Raw genomic sequence first — 19535 nt, forward strand, 5'->3', positions numbered from 1 at the left:
TATAAGTGTAATATAGCGTATAGTGACGTTCGTAAAGTTGTTTAAGACAGTGCCTCAATATCTATGACAAATTGATATCTGTTAGTCCTCCCCCTCCCCGCAACAGCTTGGCGCTTGCTGTGCTGCGGGTAACGCCCCAGAGCTGCACTACAGAGCCTTACCGTCCTCCCAGCGGCGGCATGCGACACCGCCCAGGGCGCGCGGTCTGTGGCTGTACCTGGCTGCTGGCGGCGCGTCCCTCGCAGGCTGAACACGGGCATGACGCCGGCCGGCGTCCTGTGTGCGCTGGCCGCCACCGCTCTCTTCTCTCAACCGCGAAGCCCGGCCGACTGACGGCCCGCCGGCCGGCGCGATCTGGGTCGCAAAACACGTGCGGCCGTGATGGGCGCCGCCCATCCGCGGCCGGCGGCCCGCGCTGCTGCAGCTGCGCCGGGCCGCCGCAGACGGCGCGGCGCGGCCCGGCGTCACGTGACGCGGGTATCAGCTGCTCGGTGACGTGTAACATGCTGCGTGCTGCGGTTACCCCTGGCAACAGGCGGCACGGGGTCGAGGTTCTTGACCCGCTGGACTATCCCAGAGGTGCCGTTTTCCGGAAGCTCTTGCCCAAAGTTCAATCCAAAGTCCAAGAATGGACCCGCTGTCCGCTCCAAAAAGTGTCCAGAAAACAATCTTGTCCAAAAATTTCCGAGTATTTTTTAACATAACATAACTTCTACCCACAGCCAGAAGCCCAGTGACTATTCGCGCTGCTGCATTCCCTCACAACAGTGGGATGACAAGACAGGAGGTCATCGGGGGTAAGTAGCGTGCGTCACAAACGTTCGGGAAACATCTGCGGTTCACAGTTTGTATCGATGTCCGCTAAACTTGACTTACACTGAGCTCGGCGACGGCAGCTTAGTCGGATAGTGAGTGGTAACGTATCGCAGCTAGGTAAGTGAGTATAACAGGCTCTCCTAAAGAGATAAACAGCGATGCCCTTTATCAAAGGACCTTCGCACCTCATTTCTTTTAAAAGATAGCGGTCTTATATTTGGTCTGGGAAATCTTGCTTATGCTCCCAAATCAAAATGTGTTCAAAATGAGCCACATTTCAAACAAATAAGATGCACACCAATTTGCGATAGGACAGAATGGTTACCGGCTGAACGAAAAATTTCAAAGCTGTTTACCCATCCAATTCCTAAATCTCACTTAAGGAATGTTCAAAATTTCAATCAAAATCAAATCAAAAATGGAATCCAATCGGCACCTCTGGACTTGACCGAACGGCGCACATAATCTCACCACGGTCAGTGTGGTATGCGACGAAGCACTTCCCGCGCAAACACATCCGGTGCACCCATTAAAATGTCGGCCTAGATGACGCTTAGCTATCCACAAGCGGATCCTTCTTGGCTCCCCACTCGCGACACGCATACGTCGTCACTGCCCACGCGTCCAGTCGCTACTCCTACCGAGCTCCGGCTGATTAAATAACGCATCAATCAGGGAGGTTTGGGCGGAGCAAATCGCAGCATTTCGAGCGGCTTCAGTCGGCGTCATACGTGAGTAAAGTAAAAAAGGGTGTCGGTTTCACCCCTCCCCTCATTCTCCGACAACGTGGAACATTAATCATAGCGCGACTCATGGAAACCACCGAATTCAATATAGATTTAAGCTCCCCTATTTTGTGAAAAGGTTCTTCGCTTGGGATGGGCACAACTGTACGACCCGCGCCGTGTGAGAGATGGGAGCGGCCATCGTCAGTGTGACTGTGCGGCCCGCGCCGTGTGAGAGGTAGAGGCGCAAATCGTCAGTGTGCGTGCACTGTGCGAGAGGTGCGAGGTGGCAGCGTCGACTATTCCGCTCGCGAGTGACCTGGGTCAGTCACCTCGGGTATGTGGTGAGTCAGACCTCGCACAGCTGCAGCAGACCGCCAGACGCGAGCCAGTCCGATAGCAATCATGACCCCGATTCCGAACCGGGTACGGCTGTACTCCGCAGTCCTTAGGCTTGAAGCCGTCTCCTGTTGGTTTTCGTCCCTGTTTTGACACGCCCAGCTGGCCGTCTTCGTGGTCTGGGGGAAGGATACTGGGCTCGCAGTCTGGTGGCGCTGGGTACGAGGCCCAAACTGGGCGCATTGTTTGGCGCGACTGAAGTGGAAAGGTCAGCTGGCAACTGGGCAACGAGGGTTCATTGACCCAGGCACAGTGCAGCCATGCCGCAGCATTGTGCGGCGCAAAAAGCCATCTGCGTTCCTGTCTAGCGAAAGGTGGAGACGATATCAGCCGTTTAACTGAACGGCACGACTTGCGTGGTGGGTTCAGGGTACACGCAACGGCTTTTCTCTGAACCCGAAGCCACGCACGCAGAAACGTTTGGAACATTTTGTTTTAAAAAGCGAGTCGTGCGAGCGTGGCCGCACAAGCGAACTCCCTGCCTTTAGTCAAGATGAGTCCCACCTGCGCTCACCAACAGCCGGCAAGCCGAGTCTGGTGTGGACCATGCCCGAGTATGACGGCTCCTAGACTCGGAGCCCGGAACGCCGAGCCCAGACTGCAAGTCGTTGCTGCGTTTGAAATGTTCGGGTGTCCAATGGAGTACATTTTTCGGTAATGGTGTGGAACGGGCAGATTTTAGTAACAAACTACAGAACTTTCAAGCCAGAAAATCAAGTCAGCTTGGAAGTTTTGTGGGTCGAGTGTTGTTTGGAGAAGTAGCGTATCTATGCCAATTTTCAGACTGAAATTTTTGCTCGGCTTTGTTTGTGTTCAAGTGGAAAACCCCGGGCTATGAACAGTGGAAACACTGAAGTTAGCAAAACATCGCGATCATTCGAGCCTTGCGGTGGGTTCTGGGGGGAGGCAGCTGATATGATGAGGACAACCTAATGTAGATAAAGTGCGTCGATCCTTTGTGTGGATAAAAGAGTGGTTGAAAATCAAGTTTCACTGCCGCATACATTTGTCACGCTGAATATGCATGTCAAATTATTCTGCACGGACGAACTCACGTAAATGGTGCTGCATGGCATGCAAGCTTCTGTTTGGGAATGCAATCGTCGATTGGCATCAGTACATTTTCTACTGTGCCAAATTTGTGGAAAGACATACTGAGGCGTCGTTCAAACGGTGACAAATTCAAACTCGCCAAAACTAGCGCGCCTTCGACTTGCCTAAATAGTCCACATCAAAGTATTTTATTATGGTAGGCTCCCATTACACTCTCTGATCTACCCACCTAATTTTCACTTATGGCTAGATATGCATTTAATGGATGGAAATATCAAAATTGACTGATCAAAACCATATCTGGGATATCGTAAGCACTGCTTGGGTCGTATAAGGTCAAACAATGTCAAATTCCAGATCGTGTAGTTCCCTCAGGCCTCCTTATGCAACCAACTTTAATCTAGATGCCTGTACCAAAACAAAAATTAGTTGTGTTCATTTCGCATCAAAGACCTGGCCTTCATTAAGTTGAAGTAACATATTTGTTGACCTCCATGATGTCAATAAATTTGAAAAGAACGTTAAAAACCATCCCACAAAGCCATGCCCATTCGTAAGTACTAACTACCAAAAACTGCCCCAAAACTGCCCCTCTTGTACAAAACATTTGGTTTCGACCTCGACCTGACCTGTATACCAAACTCAAGGTCAATGGAGTTTGTCGTTATCCTTGGTTCAATAGTCTCATTTTCAGAGCCCGCCTCGAGGCTATATGGTTTCGTCTAACACTCTGTTGTAGCATTGGATTGAACGACTCCCCTGGAATTGTTTTGCTGAAAGCCATGGTCTGACTTTGACGTCGCCATAGATCAGCAACCGTACAAGGTACATCTTATTTCAATTATAAAAGATTGGCTGTCTACCTGGCTGCAGTTCTGCACAGTTTGGCACGGCTATGCCGCACCGTTCGGAAGTTATTTTGGAAAAACCTTTAGGAGTCTAACTGATCACCACCCAGGCAGGTGTGAATAAAATCGAATGGCCTAACTGCGTTGACTTTGACTTATAGCTGGTCCCTGAGTTTTGCAGGTGCGGTAAGTCTTGATCACGGGCATGTGGTTAGTTGTGTTTAGGGAGATTATGACAATAATATCATTGTCAGCAGTCAGCCTTGGGTGCGTATTTCTTACATACATGGGTCAGTATATATATGCATACTGACAGCTTGGTGCTAAGGTGCACAGGATATGTAGGACTAGGCAAGGCGTGTACGGCCTCTGGCAATTCCTTCCATGAGGGTCGGGGATCACGGAGAGAAATGCCCTTTTGGAGGGAAAGTTGCAGGATTCGTGCTATTGGACGCATATTTTCGCCGCTACGCTTTCTCCACATTCTTGTGAAACCCTGTGTCCGGAGCTGGTTGGGAGCCTATTACATATTTCAGAGGATCAGAGGGCACGTTTGATGTGACTAGTGGTTAATCCCTGTCTGCATCCTGTAAGATCTTCGTCAACCAGTGCGTGAGGAAGGCTGGAGTGGGTAACATCTACGTCACCCTGCGGGAGGTGGATGGGGAAGGGGAATTATGCGGCATACCCGCCTCGAGAAAATCCTTCGAATCTTTGATTAGATAAACACCATTCTATTAATCTTAACAAGGCAGCCATTTGTAACTGACCCCACTTTCAGTTTGTTTTTTTCACTGAGCGGTCAGAAGGACTAGTCTCCCAAGCATTTTCTTTATTTTTTGGAGGCTTTTGCGAAAAAGGACGTTCTGCTCCAGTGTACCCCTCCCGTCTCCCCCATTTTCCAACATCTGAGTATACCTCTGTCGATGGCAATCAAACTATCAGGGCCAGCACCAAACAGCGCCTCGGCTGTCCATTACGGCGCACACTCGATATTTCCGTTCTGCATGGTCCGTTATCAAGATCGGCGTGGTATTCGGAGCCGTAGCTCACCAAGATGTGGTGCCCGATGACGCCTCGGAAACCTGGTGCATGCAACCAGCCTTAGCCGAGGCCAACAGGAAAATGCGATGGCTTACATTTCCACTTGTTGCCCGCAACTGCTAATCATCTATTTACGCATCGCGTGTAACGCTTGTGACCAGCGTTCGGGGTTGGAAAACCAGCTGGGATGACCTGGCTCCGTCCCCGGGGCAGCTCGGCGACCAGCGGGAGGGCGGCGGGCCGCCGCCGATTGGGCCCCCACCTGGTCACCAGCGGCCACCGGCCAGCTGCTGGTCGCCGGCGGCCACCACCCAGCTGCTGGTCACCGGCAGCGGACCGCCGCGAGCGGTCCAGCATTGCGCAGGCCGCAGCCGCCGCCAGCCGACGGCTCGGCTGTGCCGCGGCCAGCCAGCTGTTGCAGTCGACGACGCAGGAGCGGGGACAGCCGCACGGCAGCGGCGCGGGAGCCGGCCACCGCTCGGAGGAGCGCTGGTCGGCTCCGAGTCACGAGCGCACGGCGCGCTGGACGACGACCCGGCGCCGCGCGCGCTCCCGCCCCGCGCTCAGGTCCACGGCCGTGATGCTCGGCGCCGGTGCGACGGCCGGATACCGTCGCCGACACGGCTAACGGCCGTGATTATCCGTGTGACGCGGCATAAACGACCAGCCAATGTGACAAAGGCGTGAAATGTCGTGCAGGCGGCAAAGGAAATGAGATTCGCGGTCGAGATGCCGACTTCGCGTGATGTTTGTCCGTGACAACAAATTAATATCCGGTACGGAGAGTTCAATGTTCTGACATTGGTCATCCGTGTGGTGTGTGTGGGGGGGGGGGGGGGAGGGAGTATGTGTTGTGCTATTTATCCATTGCTTTGATGTATCTTTGTGCAATTATTGCTACGAGTGTCCTATTTAACATGTCTCATCTCCCAACCTTAATGAATCGACACCCAAACGTTTGTACGTACGTAAGTGCCTCGTGTACTATGATTAAATCTGTAAACTATCGCGTCAGAATTCGTGAAAAGGACGCCGTTGACTCGAGTGTTCGAATGCTTGGCAAACTGCCGTTCAGTGAGTCGCGCGCACTTCATAGACCCGCCGCGGTCCAGCTTCACGATGACCGCTGTTCACCGGGTCACCTGTCGACCCGCGGCGGGCCGCTGGCACGAACCTCACGGCGAAACGGAGCAGAGCTCCAGTCGGCGTCGCCGGGCCGCTGCCATGACCTGTTATCACGCACGAGGCCGGACGGCCGCTGGCGCCAGCTGACGCCAACCGTGACGTCAGCGGGCGTTACTATCGCCGCCCCCCCCCCCCCCCCGTCCCCTTCCCCTGCCCGCCGCCGCCCGGCCGCGCGTCACGTTCTTCGGACGAGTAGTTTTTTTTTTTTTGCCGCCGACGGTACAAAACGGCACTTACAGCCCCCACGTGCCGTTGCAGGCTGGGTAAGGCTGCCAGTCGGCACTTTGTTGCCTCGCTGAATATGTTGATGTGTGGTAGCACGAACCGCGGTGCAAAGTGCACTCGAGTTCAACACCCTAACTGTCGTGTGACGAAGCCACAGACTAGTGGCATGCCAGTATATTCTGCTAGCCGTGCTCTGTTCTGCAGTTGCGCACCTCACCACCTCTCCTTGTATCTCTTCCAATCCATCTTGCTTTTCCTTGACCTCTTACTCTTCCCCTTCCTTTGCCTCCACCTCTTCCCCTTCCTCTTCCTCTTCCTTTCTCTGTCCCTCTTCTTCTCCCCTCGCTCCCGTTCTCCGCCTCATTCTAGCTCTTGCTCGCCCTCTTGCCCAAACTCCGCTCTCCCCCTCCCCCACCCCATCCCCACCTCGCTCTCGCTCTCTGCCTCTCTCTCAATCTGTCCCCTCTTGTCCGTCAGCCGTGTTGCCGTCACTGCAGCGTGCGACCTTTGCCACCGGTGCACGGCTGGTAGCGTTGACTGCGGCGTTCCGTGGTCGCTTCCACGGGCTCTGTTGCCGCTCCCGTCTGGGCTGACTCAAGCAGGCGCACCAGACCGCGGAACAAAACAGGACGCCGCAGGTCGACAGAGGGAAGGTGACCCTTGCGACGGGCCTTGGTACACCAGCGGTATCAAGGGGGCCGTACGCCTGACAGAGGGAGGGTGACGGCGTGCCTCCGTACATCAATGATCACGGATTTTGTATGCAGCAAGCAAGCGCTAGCGAGTCTGATGAATGCTGTCTGGTTCCTATTCCGAGCCGGAATGTAGTAACTGCAGCGAATATATTGGATGAATGTGTCTGGATAAGCACATGAAAGAGCTATTTTTACGTGAGGAAACTAGTGGCTGCCATCATTATGCTGCTACAAAACTATGTATGAAACGGAAGGCTCGGTGCTGAACATTACCGCAGATTATGTTTTATGTTTGTATCGACGTGCATACAAATATGAGAATTAACTATTCGCAATATGTGGAATCACCATTTCCCACGACGTATAGCAGTATCTGCTACCCAACAGTTCCTGGTACCGATCACATGTTTCATCATGCTTCAAACTTCCGCTGCAGTGCCGTCACCTTCACAGCATCTTGACTTATTGTTCAGAATACGTATCCGTGAATTGTACCAACATTACTCAAAGTAGGTGTGACCGATACAACACCTTCAAAAATCAACAGGCCACTCGGGCACATGACACAGTATTCCGCAATTGGTATATGTGAGCAGTTCCATGTTGTACATGATCAACTGAAAGTTGGTGTTTACCCTCACGTCTCATCATTCATTTAAGAGCAGTCAGTCATATTTCGCCGTATCATATTGTGTTTGAGCAAATTTCACCGATTTAACGTCAACAAAGCAACTTCATGTTATCGGTCAAAAATTTATTTTTAGGTCAGTTTGTCCCCTCCAAATTCAAGTTTCATCCAGCCAATCGTGATTTTTCCCAGCGTCACAGAAACGACCACAGTCGTTTAGGAGCTAAAATGATGGATTTACAAACAAATATGCCTTGGCTCAATTCTTTGTCCAGCTCGTCAGATACAGACGTACGTACGGATTCACTAAAGACGTACTGAACTGTCTTCCAACTCATGCCAATATGAACATCGACACGCGTTTTGCGTCGCGGGACGGGCAGACTGATGTCAGACTTTGGGTATAACCGTCCTGCACGTGGCGCAACACATGAGCAAGTCAAGTCAGCTGTCTTTGGAAACACACAAAAGTGGGCTCCATCAGTGCTGAAAGGCCCATCTTTCGTGAGCCTATCACACACAGGGGTTCACTTATCTATGGCCTTCGCATGCAGTGTGTGAATAGCATTCCGAGTGAAAATTGGTTGGTTTGGCATACATTTCAGTAACAGCATCGATGAATTGGGAAGGATGTTTCCAGTGACTGTGGCTAGAGTGTTGCAGAAAACTTACACTTTTGCGTGGGTATTGATCGTGGTGCACTGGGATTACCGTGAGATGTGTAGTTTCATAGTCCAATTCCTCTCCCTGCGTGGGCCCCGGATTGTGATATTTGGGACCGGTTCTGAAAAGCAGCATTGATAGCTTCAAATGCTTGGTTTCTTTTTCTTGATCGAACTATAGTGTCCCTGTGGCTTGAGCAGCATTGATCTAGTTTAGACCTTTGTTGACAACACATTCACATACACAGTGCAGTTGGTCTCACATCTCCACCTTTTCTGAATGGCGAGAGCTGATATCACCCTTAAAAGACGTCTTCAACCGCCCCATACCTGATCTGCGCTTTTGTGCACGTGACCGTCCCCTCCCACCAAGCCGTTCTCCTGTCAGCACGTTTGTACGCTCTCCGCTTTGTCGGATAACACTTGGTGTTGCTGCCGGGCCAGGTTGTGGCGAAATCACGGTTTCGACACATGTTCGTCAGCGTCTTCGCGCCGTGGCAATATTGTATTTCCGTTTTCAAGCCAATGTGAAGGTGAAGTGTTAGGTGGCATTGCAATGTTGTACGAAGACCCTGTCTGATCAACCAGCTTGTATGCACATGTTCTGAAAACGTCACACCATAATTTCAAAGTGTTGTGCTTCTTGCTACTCAATACTGCATGGCGGTACAGATGGTTTTGCAAAAGCTCAGCCCTTTGAAGCGCGACTGACCGACCGCGGCCAGGCCACAGAGACTACAAGATTCCCGAGTTAGTGACAGACTGCTCCGGCGGTTTGCGCGCCGGGTCCCGCGCCGAACAAAAATTAGTGAATAATTCGATTGCAATGGGTGTGGATATATAATTAGTAAATATGGTCTAAGCCCAGCTGCTCTCGACGCCATCTTTCATTTCTCGATGCCGTGAGGGGAGTCGCTTATAGACTTAGTAATTTCTAATTTGGTCAAATCCAATTCAATACAAATGCTCGTGTCCGTTTTATCGTCATCAGAACTTAAAACAGCAGCTCATGTTTCATCCTAACCGGTTTTTAGCCAAAAATGAAGCATACTTCGAAGATGCCATCTAAAGCCACGTGCAGAATTGAACGGATAACACGGTTGTACTAATCTGGTGAATGTCAAGTGGGCAACGTAAGGGATGTTCGCTTGCAACACTGCAGTCCTCGCCATCGCACAGTGGGTAGCACCCACAAAACCTGACTTGAATCCGTACTCGACTAACTTCTTTGTAGCCCATAATGTGATGAACGCCGGGTTTCGTTGCGATACAAAGGCAGTACGATCGCCAAACGTATCGTTTCCAGCCAGCAGGAGTGGAAGAATAAAATGCCGCTTTTGTTGTTTAGCTCACTTATAATCACTGCTCTACGTATCTCATGGTGAGGGGGAAGCGATGCTAGCACAGTTTCTATTAGAGATGATGCATCAGCAGATCCTCAAGCGACAGAAATGCATAAGTCCTTAACAGTTAGTTGATGTAAAATTAAGCGCAGCCTGTCACCTCGCTGCAATAAAGCGTTTTCACCTGTTCAGTGCTTTCATACAGGAGTGGAGCGTTTTGTTTGAGTAGCCGACATAACGACGCCAGTCGACATGACAAGCCTCAGTGTGACCTTCCCCGTGGGACCACCCACACGCTTCCAGTGGGGATAATTAGACGGGGACACGTCTATTGACCAGGCGGGCTGTGTTGTGCTCCGTCCAGCTATGCTCCAGCCGGGCTGTGTTGTGCTCCGTCCAGCTATGCTCCAGGCGGGCTGTGTTGTACTCCAACTAGCCGTGCTCCAGGCGGGCTGCGTTGTGCTCCGTCCAGCTGTGCTCCGGGCGGGTTATGATGCGCTCCGTCTAGCTGTGTTCGAGGTGGGCTGTGTTGTTGTACTCTGTCCAGCTGTGCTCCCGACGAGCTGTGTTGTGCTCCGTCCGTCAGTGCTCCAGGCAGGCTGTGTTGTTCTCCGTCCAGCTGTGTTGTGTCCAGCTGTGTTCTCCGGGCGAGTTGCGTTGTGCCTCGTCCAGTTGTGCTCCAGGCGGGCTGTTTTGTGCTCCGTCTAGCTGTGCTCCAGGCGGGCTGTGTTGTGCTCTGTCCAGCTGTGCTCCGGACACTGCTGTCTCGGCAGCCCAAAATGGACGTTTCACACGCGAATGCTGCGGATTTTCCCGTTGAAGCTGCGCCTAGGGGTAATTTTGTCCGATGGAAACCGGGCGCCGGAACCTGAGCGTGGACTGGAAGCCGCCGCCCGGCATGTGCATCCTACAACGCCCGCTGTAGGGAAGCCGGCAGTTGGCGCATATACCGCAGATGGCTGGTAGGTGATTGCAGTGATTCTTATTCGGAAGAGACAAGCACGAAGTTAAAAAGCAGGATGATGAGTTGTGCAGAGTTCAGCGTGCGTCGATTGAACTTTCGACACACATTGAACTAAAAATAACTCCAGAGCAACAACGATACACATTCTTTCATGTTCCACAATTAACTTTTACCTAAGGCAAATCATGGCATGCAGAACACCTGACACCATAATGTGTCTCCTTATCCATATCCAAGACACAAATTGTCATAGTCTGGCCGACTCATCACTTCAGTTGTCACAGTCTGGTGCAGCCGTCATCTCAGCTGTCACAGTCTGGCATATCCCTCGCCTCAGCTGCCACAGGCTAGCCCTGCCCTCATCTTAGCTGTCACAGTCTAGCACATCCCTCACCTCAGCTGCCACAGCCTGGTTCAGCCCTCATCTCAGCTGTGACACTCTGGCACATCCCTCACCTCAGCTGCCATAGTCTGACCAAGCCCTCAGCTCAGCTGTTACAGTCTGGCCAACTCCTTACCTCAGCTGTCACAGTGTAGTCGACTGTTCATCTGGCACAGTCTGGCGGCGTCGGCTGAGCCCCCGCATCCGCCATGGCGAAAACAAAGACCGGATAACCGCGCCGCGCCTCCACTACAGCGCCCGAGACGGCGCCGGTGCCTCGCCGCCGCGTCTCCACTACAGCGTCTGGGACGGCGCCGATGCCTCGCCGCCGCGCCTCCACTACAGCGTCCGGGACGGCGCCGATGCCTCGCCGCCGTGCCGCGTCGACGCACCGCGCGCGACCGCGTCCTCGCCACCGACCGAGCGCCAACTGCCGGTGTGGTGCGCGCCGCCTCACCGTGCGCAGCCCTGCAGCGCGCCGCCGCCGCCGGCACCGCCGCTGCTGCCGGCCGGCCCGGCGCCGCGGCAGCGCCGGGGAAGCCCGCGGGGCAGACAGAGCGGCGCGCGGGCCGCCCTCCGGCGGGGCGGCGGGCGGGGCCCGGCTGATCACATGCCCCTGGAAGCGTCCGCATAGAAGCGAACACTTTTGGAAAGGTTTGCATGGATTGGACCGGCATATCAGCCGACAGACTTGACACGATGCGCAGCTCTTCACGGAATCGATGAAGTTTCGCGTGAGGCGCCTCGTGAATCCCAAATTGTTGGACGACTTCGTAACCCTGTAGCAGCCAGGATAATTTTTCGCATAACCTTGAAAGCGGCACCAAAGGGTGACCTTTTTGCGTCTGAAGCAGAGCATGCGAACACTTCAGGTCAAAGTCACGGCGTGGCACGGTAACTTCAGACGTTGCCATGCCGATTTCTACTTCTTCGAGTCATGCCACTTACGTTGACCGGTGACGAGCTGATAAGTCGTTTGTATCAGACGTTAAGCTGTGGACCAAATTCTCCCAAATGGGCAGCACGATGCATTTGGATCCGTGAAGTTGACCTGTCATGGCATGTACTGGTGGTGTGATACAGCCAGGTATCGCGTTATTAACCCTGAATTATGTTTCGCCTGCAGCAGGCGGGCGATGCGCAATTGATAAAGAAATCCATCAAGAGAAAATCCAAAGCGCAGCATAATCCAAATGATGCACATATTCATGAAAATAATTCAGACGAGAAACAAACTTTGAATATAGGTCCCTAAACCACAGGCAGCCGTGCACGCTTGTCAAAAACTTGGAAGTTTTCATTGAAAACGTTCGAGAACGTTTAACAGGAATTGGCAGAGGGGTGGTGCTTTTAACCTGAACGGCATCGACATCACAATGCAGGGGTGGGCACAGGACGTAGAATATTTGCCTGTAGCTCGTGCACTTGACTCATTTATAACCCCGAATTGGAGAGGCAAGTGCCTTTATTTTTCGAAATTCAAAGTTTTCTGCGTTGCTGGTCCCCGCCCTTGAATATGCATCGCGCGAAAGCCTCATCATGTCGCTATATCATGAGTATTCACATTTATTCGCCTGTACCTATTAGAGGTGAGGATATGATTGGCAGGGCACGAGTAAATTCTAATCATTTCATATCTCGTGAATCTTTGAATGCTAGAAACAGGGGCTTGTAAATTCTCGAATGCTGGAAACGGGAACTTAATCAAACCCCGAAATTGATTATTCGAATCTCAAAAAGCACATCGAATCCTGATAGTCACTTGTTAAGCATGCAATCGAGTACTTGGAATCCCATCTGTGTCCACATTTTTAAAAAATAAACTAAATTTACCACTTATCTATCGTTTCTGCACCGGACTTCGTCACCGTCCTCCTTTGATTGCATTCCGTCAGCTTCAACTTCCAACACAACGATGAAAATGCACTCGAATTGTGTTCAGTTTGAACCCGAATCCTCATCGGAATCCATCCAGCCTAAAACTCGGCATTCAAAATACTCAAGCCTCCAACCCTAATCGCTATCTTATCATTACGTACAAGGCTGCCTGATCTGCCCGATCAGATCGTGTGCGCAGTGCTTTGCCTACTAACTACAGAGGCATTTTTCCGATGCTTACGGGAAAGATGTATTCACGTTTCGCCAAACAGAAGGGGCAACAATGTTGTTCTCACTTGGTGTTCTCTTCGCCACGTTTGATAGCTGATATTGGCGAGAGTTCTCGCTGGGACTAGTGCGGCACTTTGATGCCACAGAAGACGTCTGGACGTTCTCCACGCACACCCTACGTTGAAAGGTGAACGAAAACAGCGCTTTAATTGAGCACACCTAACTTGCGTCGCATAACTACTTACGCGTTCGCCGGTTCCGAGCCCAAAGGATAAGGTGTAATATTCTGCAATCATGGCACACCTGTCGCAGCGCACTTCTCACTGAAGCAGGTCACTAATGTTCCCGATACATGGATGGCTGACCTGTCGGCGGGTGGACGCACCACGAAAACGCCACCCACGCCCGCCGACGCCAAAACACAGCAATGCGGTCAGCAAAAAAACAAACAGCGGTGAGATATAAGCCGCCTATATGTGTAGTATAGTTTGCACTTTTGTTTGCAGTCATATATACACATATGTATACGTTTATGTATATATATATATATATATATATTGCTAAAAAGAGAATATACATTCATATATATATATATATATATATATATATATATATATATATATATTCCCACTTCCTATCTTCCCCCCCCCCTCTCTCTCTTTCTCACTCTCTCTGAGCAGAGATCGGCACCCAACTGGACAGCGCAGTTTGTGAAGGCGGTTTTATGCGGTGCGTGAATCGATGTAAAAGGCGGCACTGTAATTTCGGTACAAGCACGAAATGAGCTGATGTCGGCGTGCGTTTGCCCATGGTTTCACATTTTCCTCCTTTGATCCCAAAGCCGGCCCTGCCTCCGCCGACCGCCGAACGTGGCGACGAGCAGTGGAGAGTCCCCACGTACCAATTGGCGCCTGCCTCCCACAGCTGCCGTCTCACCATCAGGCAATGTTATCAGGCAATGTCATCACCACAGCTGCCGTCTCACCATCAGGCAATGTTAGAGGGAATTTCCCCGCCTGGGGCTGCCCGACCTGGGACGCGCCGATCGCCCCGCGGAAGTGTGGGCGGGGCGGCCCGGACAGAACGGAGCCGAGTCGAGCGCCGTGTTTTCTGCTGCTGTCACGCAACCACTTCCTCGTGCTCTGTCCGGGCTCAGTGACTCATGTTGAGGCGGCCAGGTCCAGATGATTCGGACGCGAGCATGTAGCGAAGAGAGGGGCATTCCGCCCCCCCCCCCCCCCCCCCACCTTCCCTGAGCCAAGATGTTTACGCTAGATTTTGAGCGGATTTGCAGGAGTTCGGATAAAATGTGACATTTGACCCCCTTTCCGGAGAACGACTGTGTGTCTGCATGCCTGAATCGGGTGCACAGTCTTCACGTCCAGACTATTCCATTCCCGTAAAGTTACCATTGTGTGACGTTAGGCGTGATCCAGGTTTGGCCGATTGAAGATCGCGTGATTTGGGGTTATCTGTTTTCGGGTCGGATGGTCCATGGTCACGCGGCTAATGGGTAAGCCCTGTCGTACTGCAGGTCAGTTCGTCTATCCCAGGGTTCACCCCGATGTGCCGCGGTTACCGGTTTGTCTCTGCCTGTTTATGGGCATTATAACAAGGGCCTACAGGTCTCTACCAAACATGTTTATATGATAAACGGTGACGAGGATAGGTTGTGGTATCACAAGGTCACTCGTATGGATGCCAACCATGTATTTGCACGTGAGCAGGTGACACAAATTACCACAACATAGACGACCACAAACCTTGGCAAAACTACAGGCTTCCGCGGCACCAAGGGCCGCTATATATATATATATATATATATATATATATATATATATATATATATATATATCCAGTTTCCTACCATCGCATCTACAAGTTGATCGAAGTCGCACGGTCGTGACGTTCGGCTTGACATGACACATGTGACAGGACAAAGACGAGAGTGAATTCATTGGGTTGGTTCCGGCAGAAACAGCACATTGACATGAACTTCAGCACCTTAAATCCTAGAAATAACTAGATTTAGTTGTTGTTTGCCATGAAGCAAGCGTTGTAGCCTAACAAAATGGCCAATGGTCAACAGCACCTGTTTTATGACTAACTGAACAATATGCCTCACATTAACCCTGCGCTGAACACCCTTAAAGATATTGCATCGAATGGTCACCACAATTGATTGCCTCCACGTGTGTGTGCTGTGCAGATCGGGGACATTGTGCACCACTATGTATACATACGCCAACCTTTAACTGTGACCAATGCAGCCCCCAGACGCGTATTAGTCACAGATAAAGCCCCCTCCCTCTTCTATTGCGTAGATGCAGCTTGCATGCTATGGCAGTTTTATCTGGTGATTTCAATAGGCGTGTTATTAACACCGTAACGTCAAGTTCCAGGAGAGTCCTCGGACACACGGAACTGTGCCATCACAATCATGTAGGTCATGATGGTAGACGTGATGCTGAGCAGGGTGGAGCGCTGCAGGCGGAATAGTCCCAAGTTGCCCAAGGTGTCCAGATGGTACCGTATCGTCTTCCGCACCAGCGTCGCGTGTTATCACTGGTTACTTGTCCGTGGTCACCAAAGGAAACGATAGACCAATTGTCGTAGTGCATGTCATTTGTTTGCATCAAAATCTTATTAGCTGACGGAACGGTGGCTGCTGACCGGCGTCCGCCAATAGAACTGCCACGCTCTCTGTGGTAGGCTCACCGATTCCAACCCTGTTCATGCCGCAGCCTCTAACCCACGGTCCGAGACTATCTCCACGGCGCGCTCGCGGTGTCTTGCAGCAGGATCGCATCTCGCCTCTGTTCCCGCTTCCCTTGCCGTCGTACGGTGCACCAAGTTACAAGTTGACTGGAACCTGTGCTCAAGCCTTTCCAATGGCTGGAAAGATAGCCTTCTAATGACCGTGTGGTCTCTTGTTCAGACATTCTGGTAATAGGCGTTCATCGCCACATGTTTTTCCTCGGCACCATCAATCCCAACGATTTAAGATGGAATCCTACGTGATCTATTGTATATTGCTGGCCGCGCCCAAACGGTTTTCAAAAGCCAGTGACAGAATGAGGCCTTCGTACCTCCTTCTTCTATTGCATGGATGCAGCTTGCATGCTATGGCAGTTTTAGCTGGTGCTTTCAATAGACGTATTACTAACGCCGTTACATCGAGTTCCAGAAGTGTCCTCGGACACACGGAACTGTACCATCACAATCATGTAGGTCATGATGGTAGACGTGATGCTGAGCAGGGTGGAGCGCTGCAGACGGAATAGTCCCAAGTCGCCCAAGGCGTCCAGATGGCACCGCATCGTCTTCCGCACCAGCGTCGCCGGCGCGCCGAGCTCAGGTCGCCGCCACTCGACCTCCAACAACAGGTTCAGGCTCTCTCGGACCAAGTTCAGGCCGCGATGGCTCGCCTCACAGGGCGCGGCCAGTGCGACGGCGGTGTTAGCCAGGTTAATGGCGCAGGCGAACATCAGAACAGCGTCAAAGACGGACGTCATGAGGAACACAACAAACAACAGAGTGGTTACCGAGGTGAGAACTCCAAAAAGTGTTACAAAGACGAGCTCGGGGGTCATGGCGGCGGCCAGTCGTGACAGACTGTGGCAGATTCGTATCTGCAAGCGCCCAAGGCGCAGAAACTGGACGCCATCCATCTGGCGCGCACCAGTGGCAACCGCTTTGAGCTCTGCGTTGACATCCGCCAACCCAGCAGCCAACAAGTTCGCTGCGAACACGAACTTGATGGGAATCAGCTGGAAACAGCAGCTGGAGAGAAGTCCGGAAACGAGGGAAAACAGACCCGGCAAGCACTTGGTGGACAACGTCTCACAATAAGATAAAGTATACAAGAGCCCATAAGTCAACGTTAAGAATGCGCTAGCCACGAACACAACGAGCAGCCACTTGACACATCGACCTGAACTTCTACCCCGTTCATTCAAACGCCTTACCTCGGCCACGTCCCTGAGCAGCGCGAGGATTTCGGCCAGGAGCGCAGCGTAGCGCAGTCGGCCTCCCATCCAGGTGGCGGTGAGCGCCAGCCAGCTCGCGACATGTACAGCGCCGAACAGACTCGAGAAGGTCGCTGCCTTCACAACCGATTTGCTTGTGCTTGTTTGCTTCAGGCCGGTTGACAGAGAATGTGTGGCAAAAGTGAGCAATGTATAGGTCACGAAGCCGTAGACGATGGTGGCATAGAGCAGCGACGGCCAGCCTCGTCGGCCAGACATGCCAGTGGCCTGGAGCATACGAATGAATACCTGATCCGCCCCGGTGATCGGGCTGGGTCGCCGGAGCCCTCCAGCGGTGCCGTCCTGGCCCCCCGGCTGGATCGCGGCGGCGCCCACTGACTTCCGGACGACCAGCCTCATGGTGGCCCGCGGGTGACTTGCAGGGAGCCGGCTTGATTCTCGTGCTCGCAGAGGCGGGCAGCCTCCGGTTAAATTTACGCCCCGGGAAGTTGACTTCAGAGCACAACGGGCGTTGCTTTCTCGCCTGCTCTCTTACGTCGCCCCGCCTTCGCCTGGAACGCCGACAGCAGTCGGAGTGGCGGGACGAAGCTCGGGCGACTCACAACCAAGCGCGACCTCCGGCAGTCGGGTCACGAGTGCGCAGAGGTGCAGCCGCTCCCGTCTCGCGAGCGCCCAGGAGTGCCGGGCGCCCCTCCGGCGTCAACAGACGTCCACGGGGGTATCGACCGGCGCACACAAACAATGCCGCTGGTGTCGACAAGCTGCTAACGTTCGGTGAAGCTGAAAGGACGGTGCCATGTTAAGCGGCACACGCTTGACATAGCACGTTGACATATGTCAACGTCACGTTGCGCGTCATCGTCGCCCGCACGGCTTTGATGATGGTGTTAGCTATTAGTTCTCGAGCTCTTCCAGCTCTTTCAGCTTTTTCATACGCCTTTTCATGAGTACTGCCTTCTGTTTGGCGTTGGTGCGTGCAGCTTTCTTTTGATGATAAGGCGTTGGTTTCGCCTTGGCGGTCGAGTGGTCTAGCAATGCAGCCATTCTGCAGGGTTCATGGTCTCGAAATGTAGTACGGTCCAAATGAGCTGTCATGTGTACTTTGCGGTCGTTACCGACATTCAGCACGGCGAATGGAGAGAGCAAAGTGATTCATTAGCATCGAATCGGCTAAACATTTCTATGTTTGCCAATATTGCAGGAGATATAATCGAGCGTTTCCCAGTGATACTTTTGCGATTAGGGAATCCGCGATCAGGTCGAGCATCAGTGCAATGACCATAATCCCACGATTTCAAAAAACTAACTGCAGTTCAGCGGAAAATTTGGGCCGATAAAATTGCAGCGGTGCTAATGCCATTTACGTACTACGTGACGTCATGGCACGGTCGCACAATGACAGCCTGACAAAGTCCGCTGTGTCCAGTTGCCAGACCGGCGTGATCGACGTCCGAGGTGATGCAGTGCTATTTCAGAGGTAAGCCGACACAGTACGGCAGCCACCTGCCGAGAACTTAAGCCGACCTCTGGCCAACTGATGGGCGGCTCAAATTAGTCGCCAACCCCCACGCCCGAGCGAGTCTACCGCGACAAAAACGAACACGTTTGCTAACCATTTGCAACGTCGTTGTTGTCGATGTCGTGGTTATCGTCATTGCTGCGTAGGCTTGTGTCGTTTAAACGTATAGTTAGCAAAACAGTCCGATGTTCTATGACATGCCGTGCAAACACGTCGAGTCAAACATATACAACGGCCGTTGCCCAGTCATTGTTAGTCATCGCAGAGCTTTCTGAGGCAAAGAAACGGGAGATTCTCAATCACGAGAGATTCATGCATTCTCCTGCACGGGAGATTCTCAATTCACAGTGATGCTACCGTCATAACATGACTGAACTCGTTCACTAGGAATAAGTGTTTGGAACTATATTACCCGACTCGTCATCACTCACAGCGCACATCTTTGCACCCCGGAAAACGCTATCCATTTTCACACTCCCGCGCCACTGGGATATTGGTTAATGGGGAAGCTCCCACGCCCGTTTTCCGACCGTTTACGCCACTGGCTCAACTGAGTTGGAAAAGAATGACTGAAGCCTACTCAGCCCACAATTCACGCATTTGGGACATGGGCTGATGAGACAGCTTCTACCTTATGTATTCATAGTCCAATGTGGAACTTGTGAAGCGTTTATTCATGTTTCGACACGACGAATTCCGATTGAATTTCATGCGGTGGAAATGTGATAAAGCTCCTTAAAATCCCAGAGGGTATTGGGCCGACTGTGGCGGCTCTTTGGAATAAATAAAGCTTGTTAGTCTTTGAAATCAGCGCTTGGATAAGTGCACACAATTGAAACGGCATCAGAAACACGATGGGGATAACAACATGGGCACTCGGAAGGATATCATGGCACATGACACAAACCTAAGTATGTGCAAAAGGTGTGAATTTAATTTACTGTGGGTG

At 52.1% G+C, this 19535-nt stretch overlaps 1 protein-coding gene across 1 annotated transcript in view; it reads right to left on the reverse strand.

Annotated features, from left to right (window-relative positions):
• Positions 1 to 16593, reverse strand: part of LOC119111440 (putative serine/threonine-protein kinase SIK1B) — a 49254-nt gene extending 32661 nt beyond the window's left edge. The window contains exon 1 of the mRNA XM_037235253.1: positions 16294 to 16593. Coding sequence (XP_037091148.1) covers positions 16294 to 16593 — 300 coding nt within the window. The remainder of the gene's footprint in view (positions 1 to 16293) is intronic.
• Positions 16594 to 19535: the final 2942 nt, after the last annotated feature.

This window comes from Pollicipes pollicipes, unplaced genomic scaffold (assembly GCF_011947565.3).
Source record: "Pollicipes pollicipes isolate AB1234 unplaced genomic scaffold, Ppol_2.1 Scaffold_7261;HRSCAF=8764_pilon_pilon_pilon, whole genome shotgun sequence".
Classification (NCBI taxonomy): domain Eukaryota; kingdom Metazoa; phylum Arthropoda; class Thecostraca; order Pollicipedomorpha; family Pollicipedidae; genus Pollicipes; species Pollicipes pollicipes.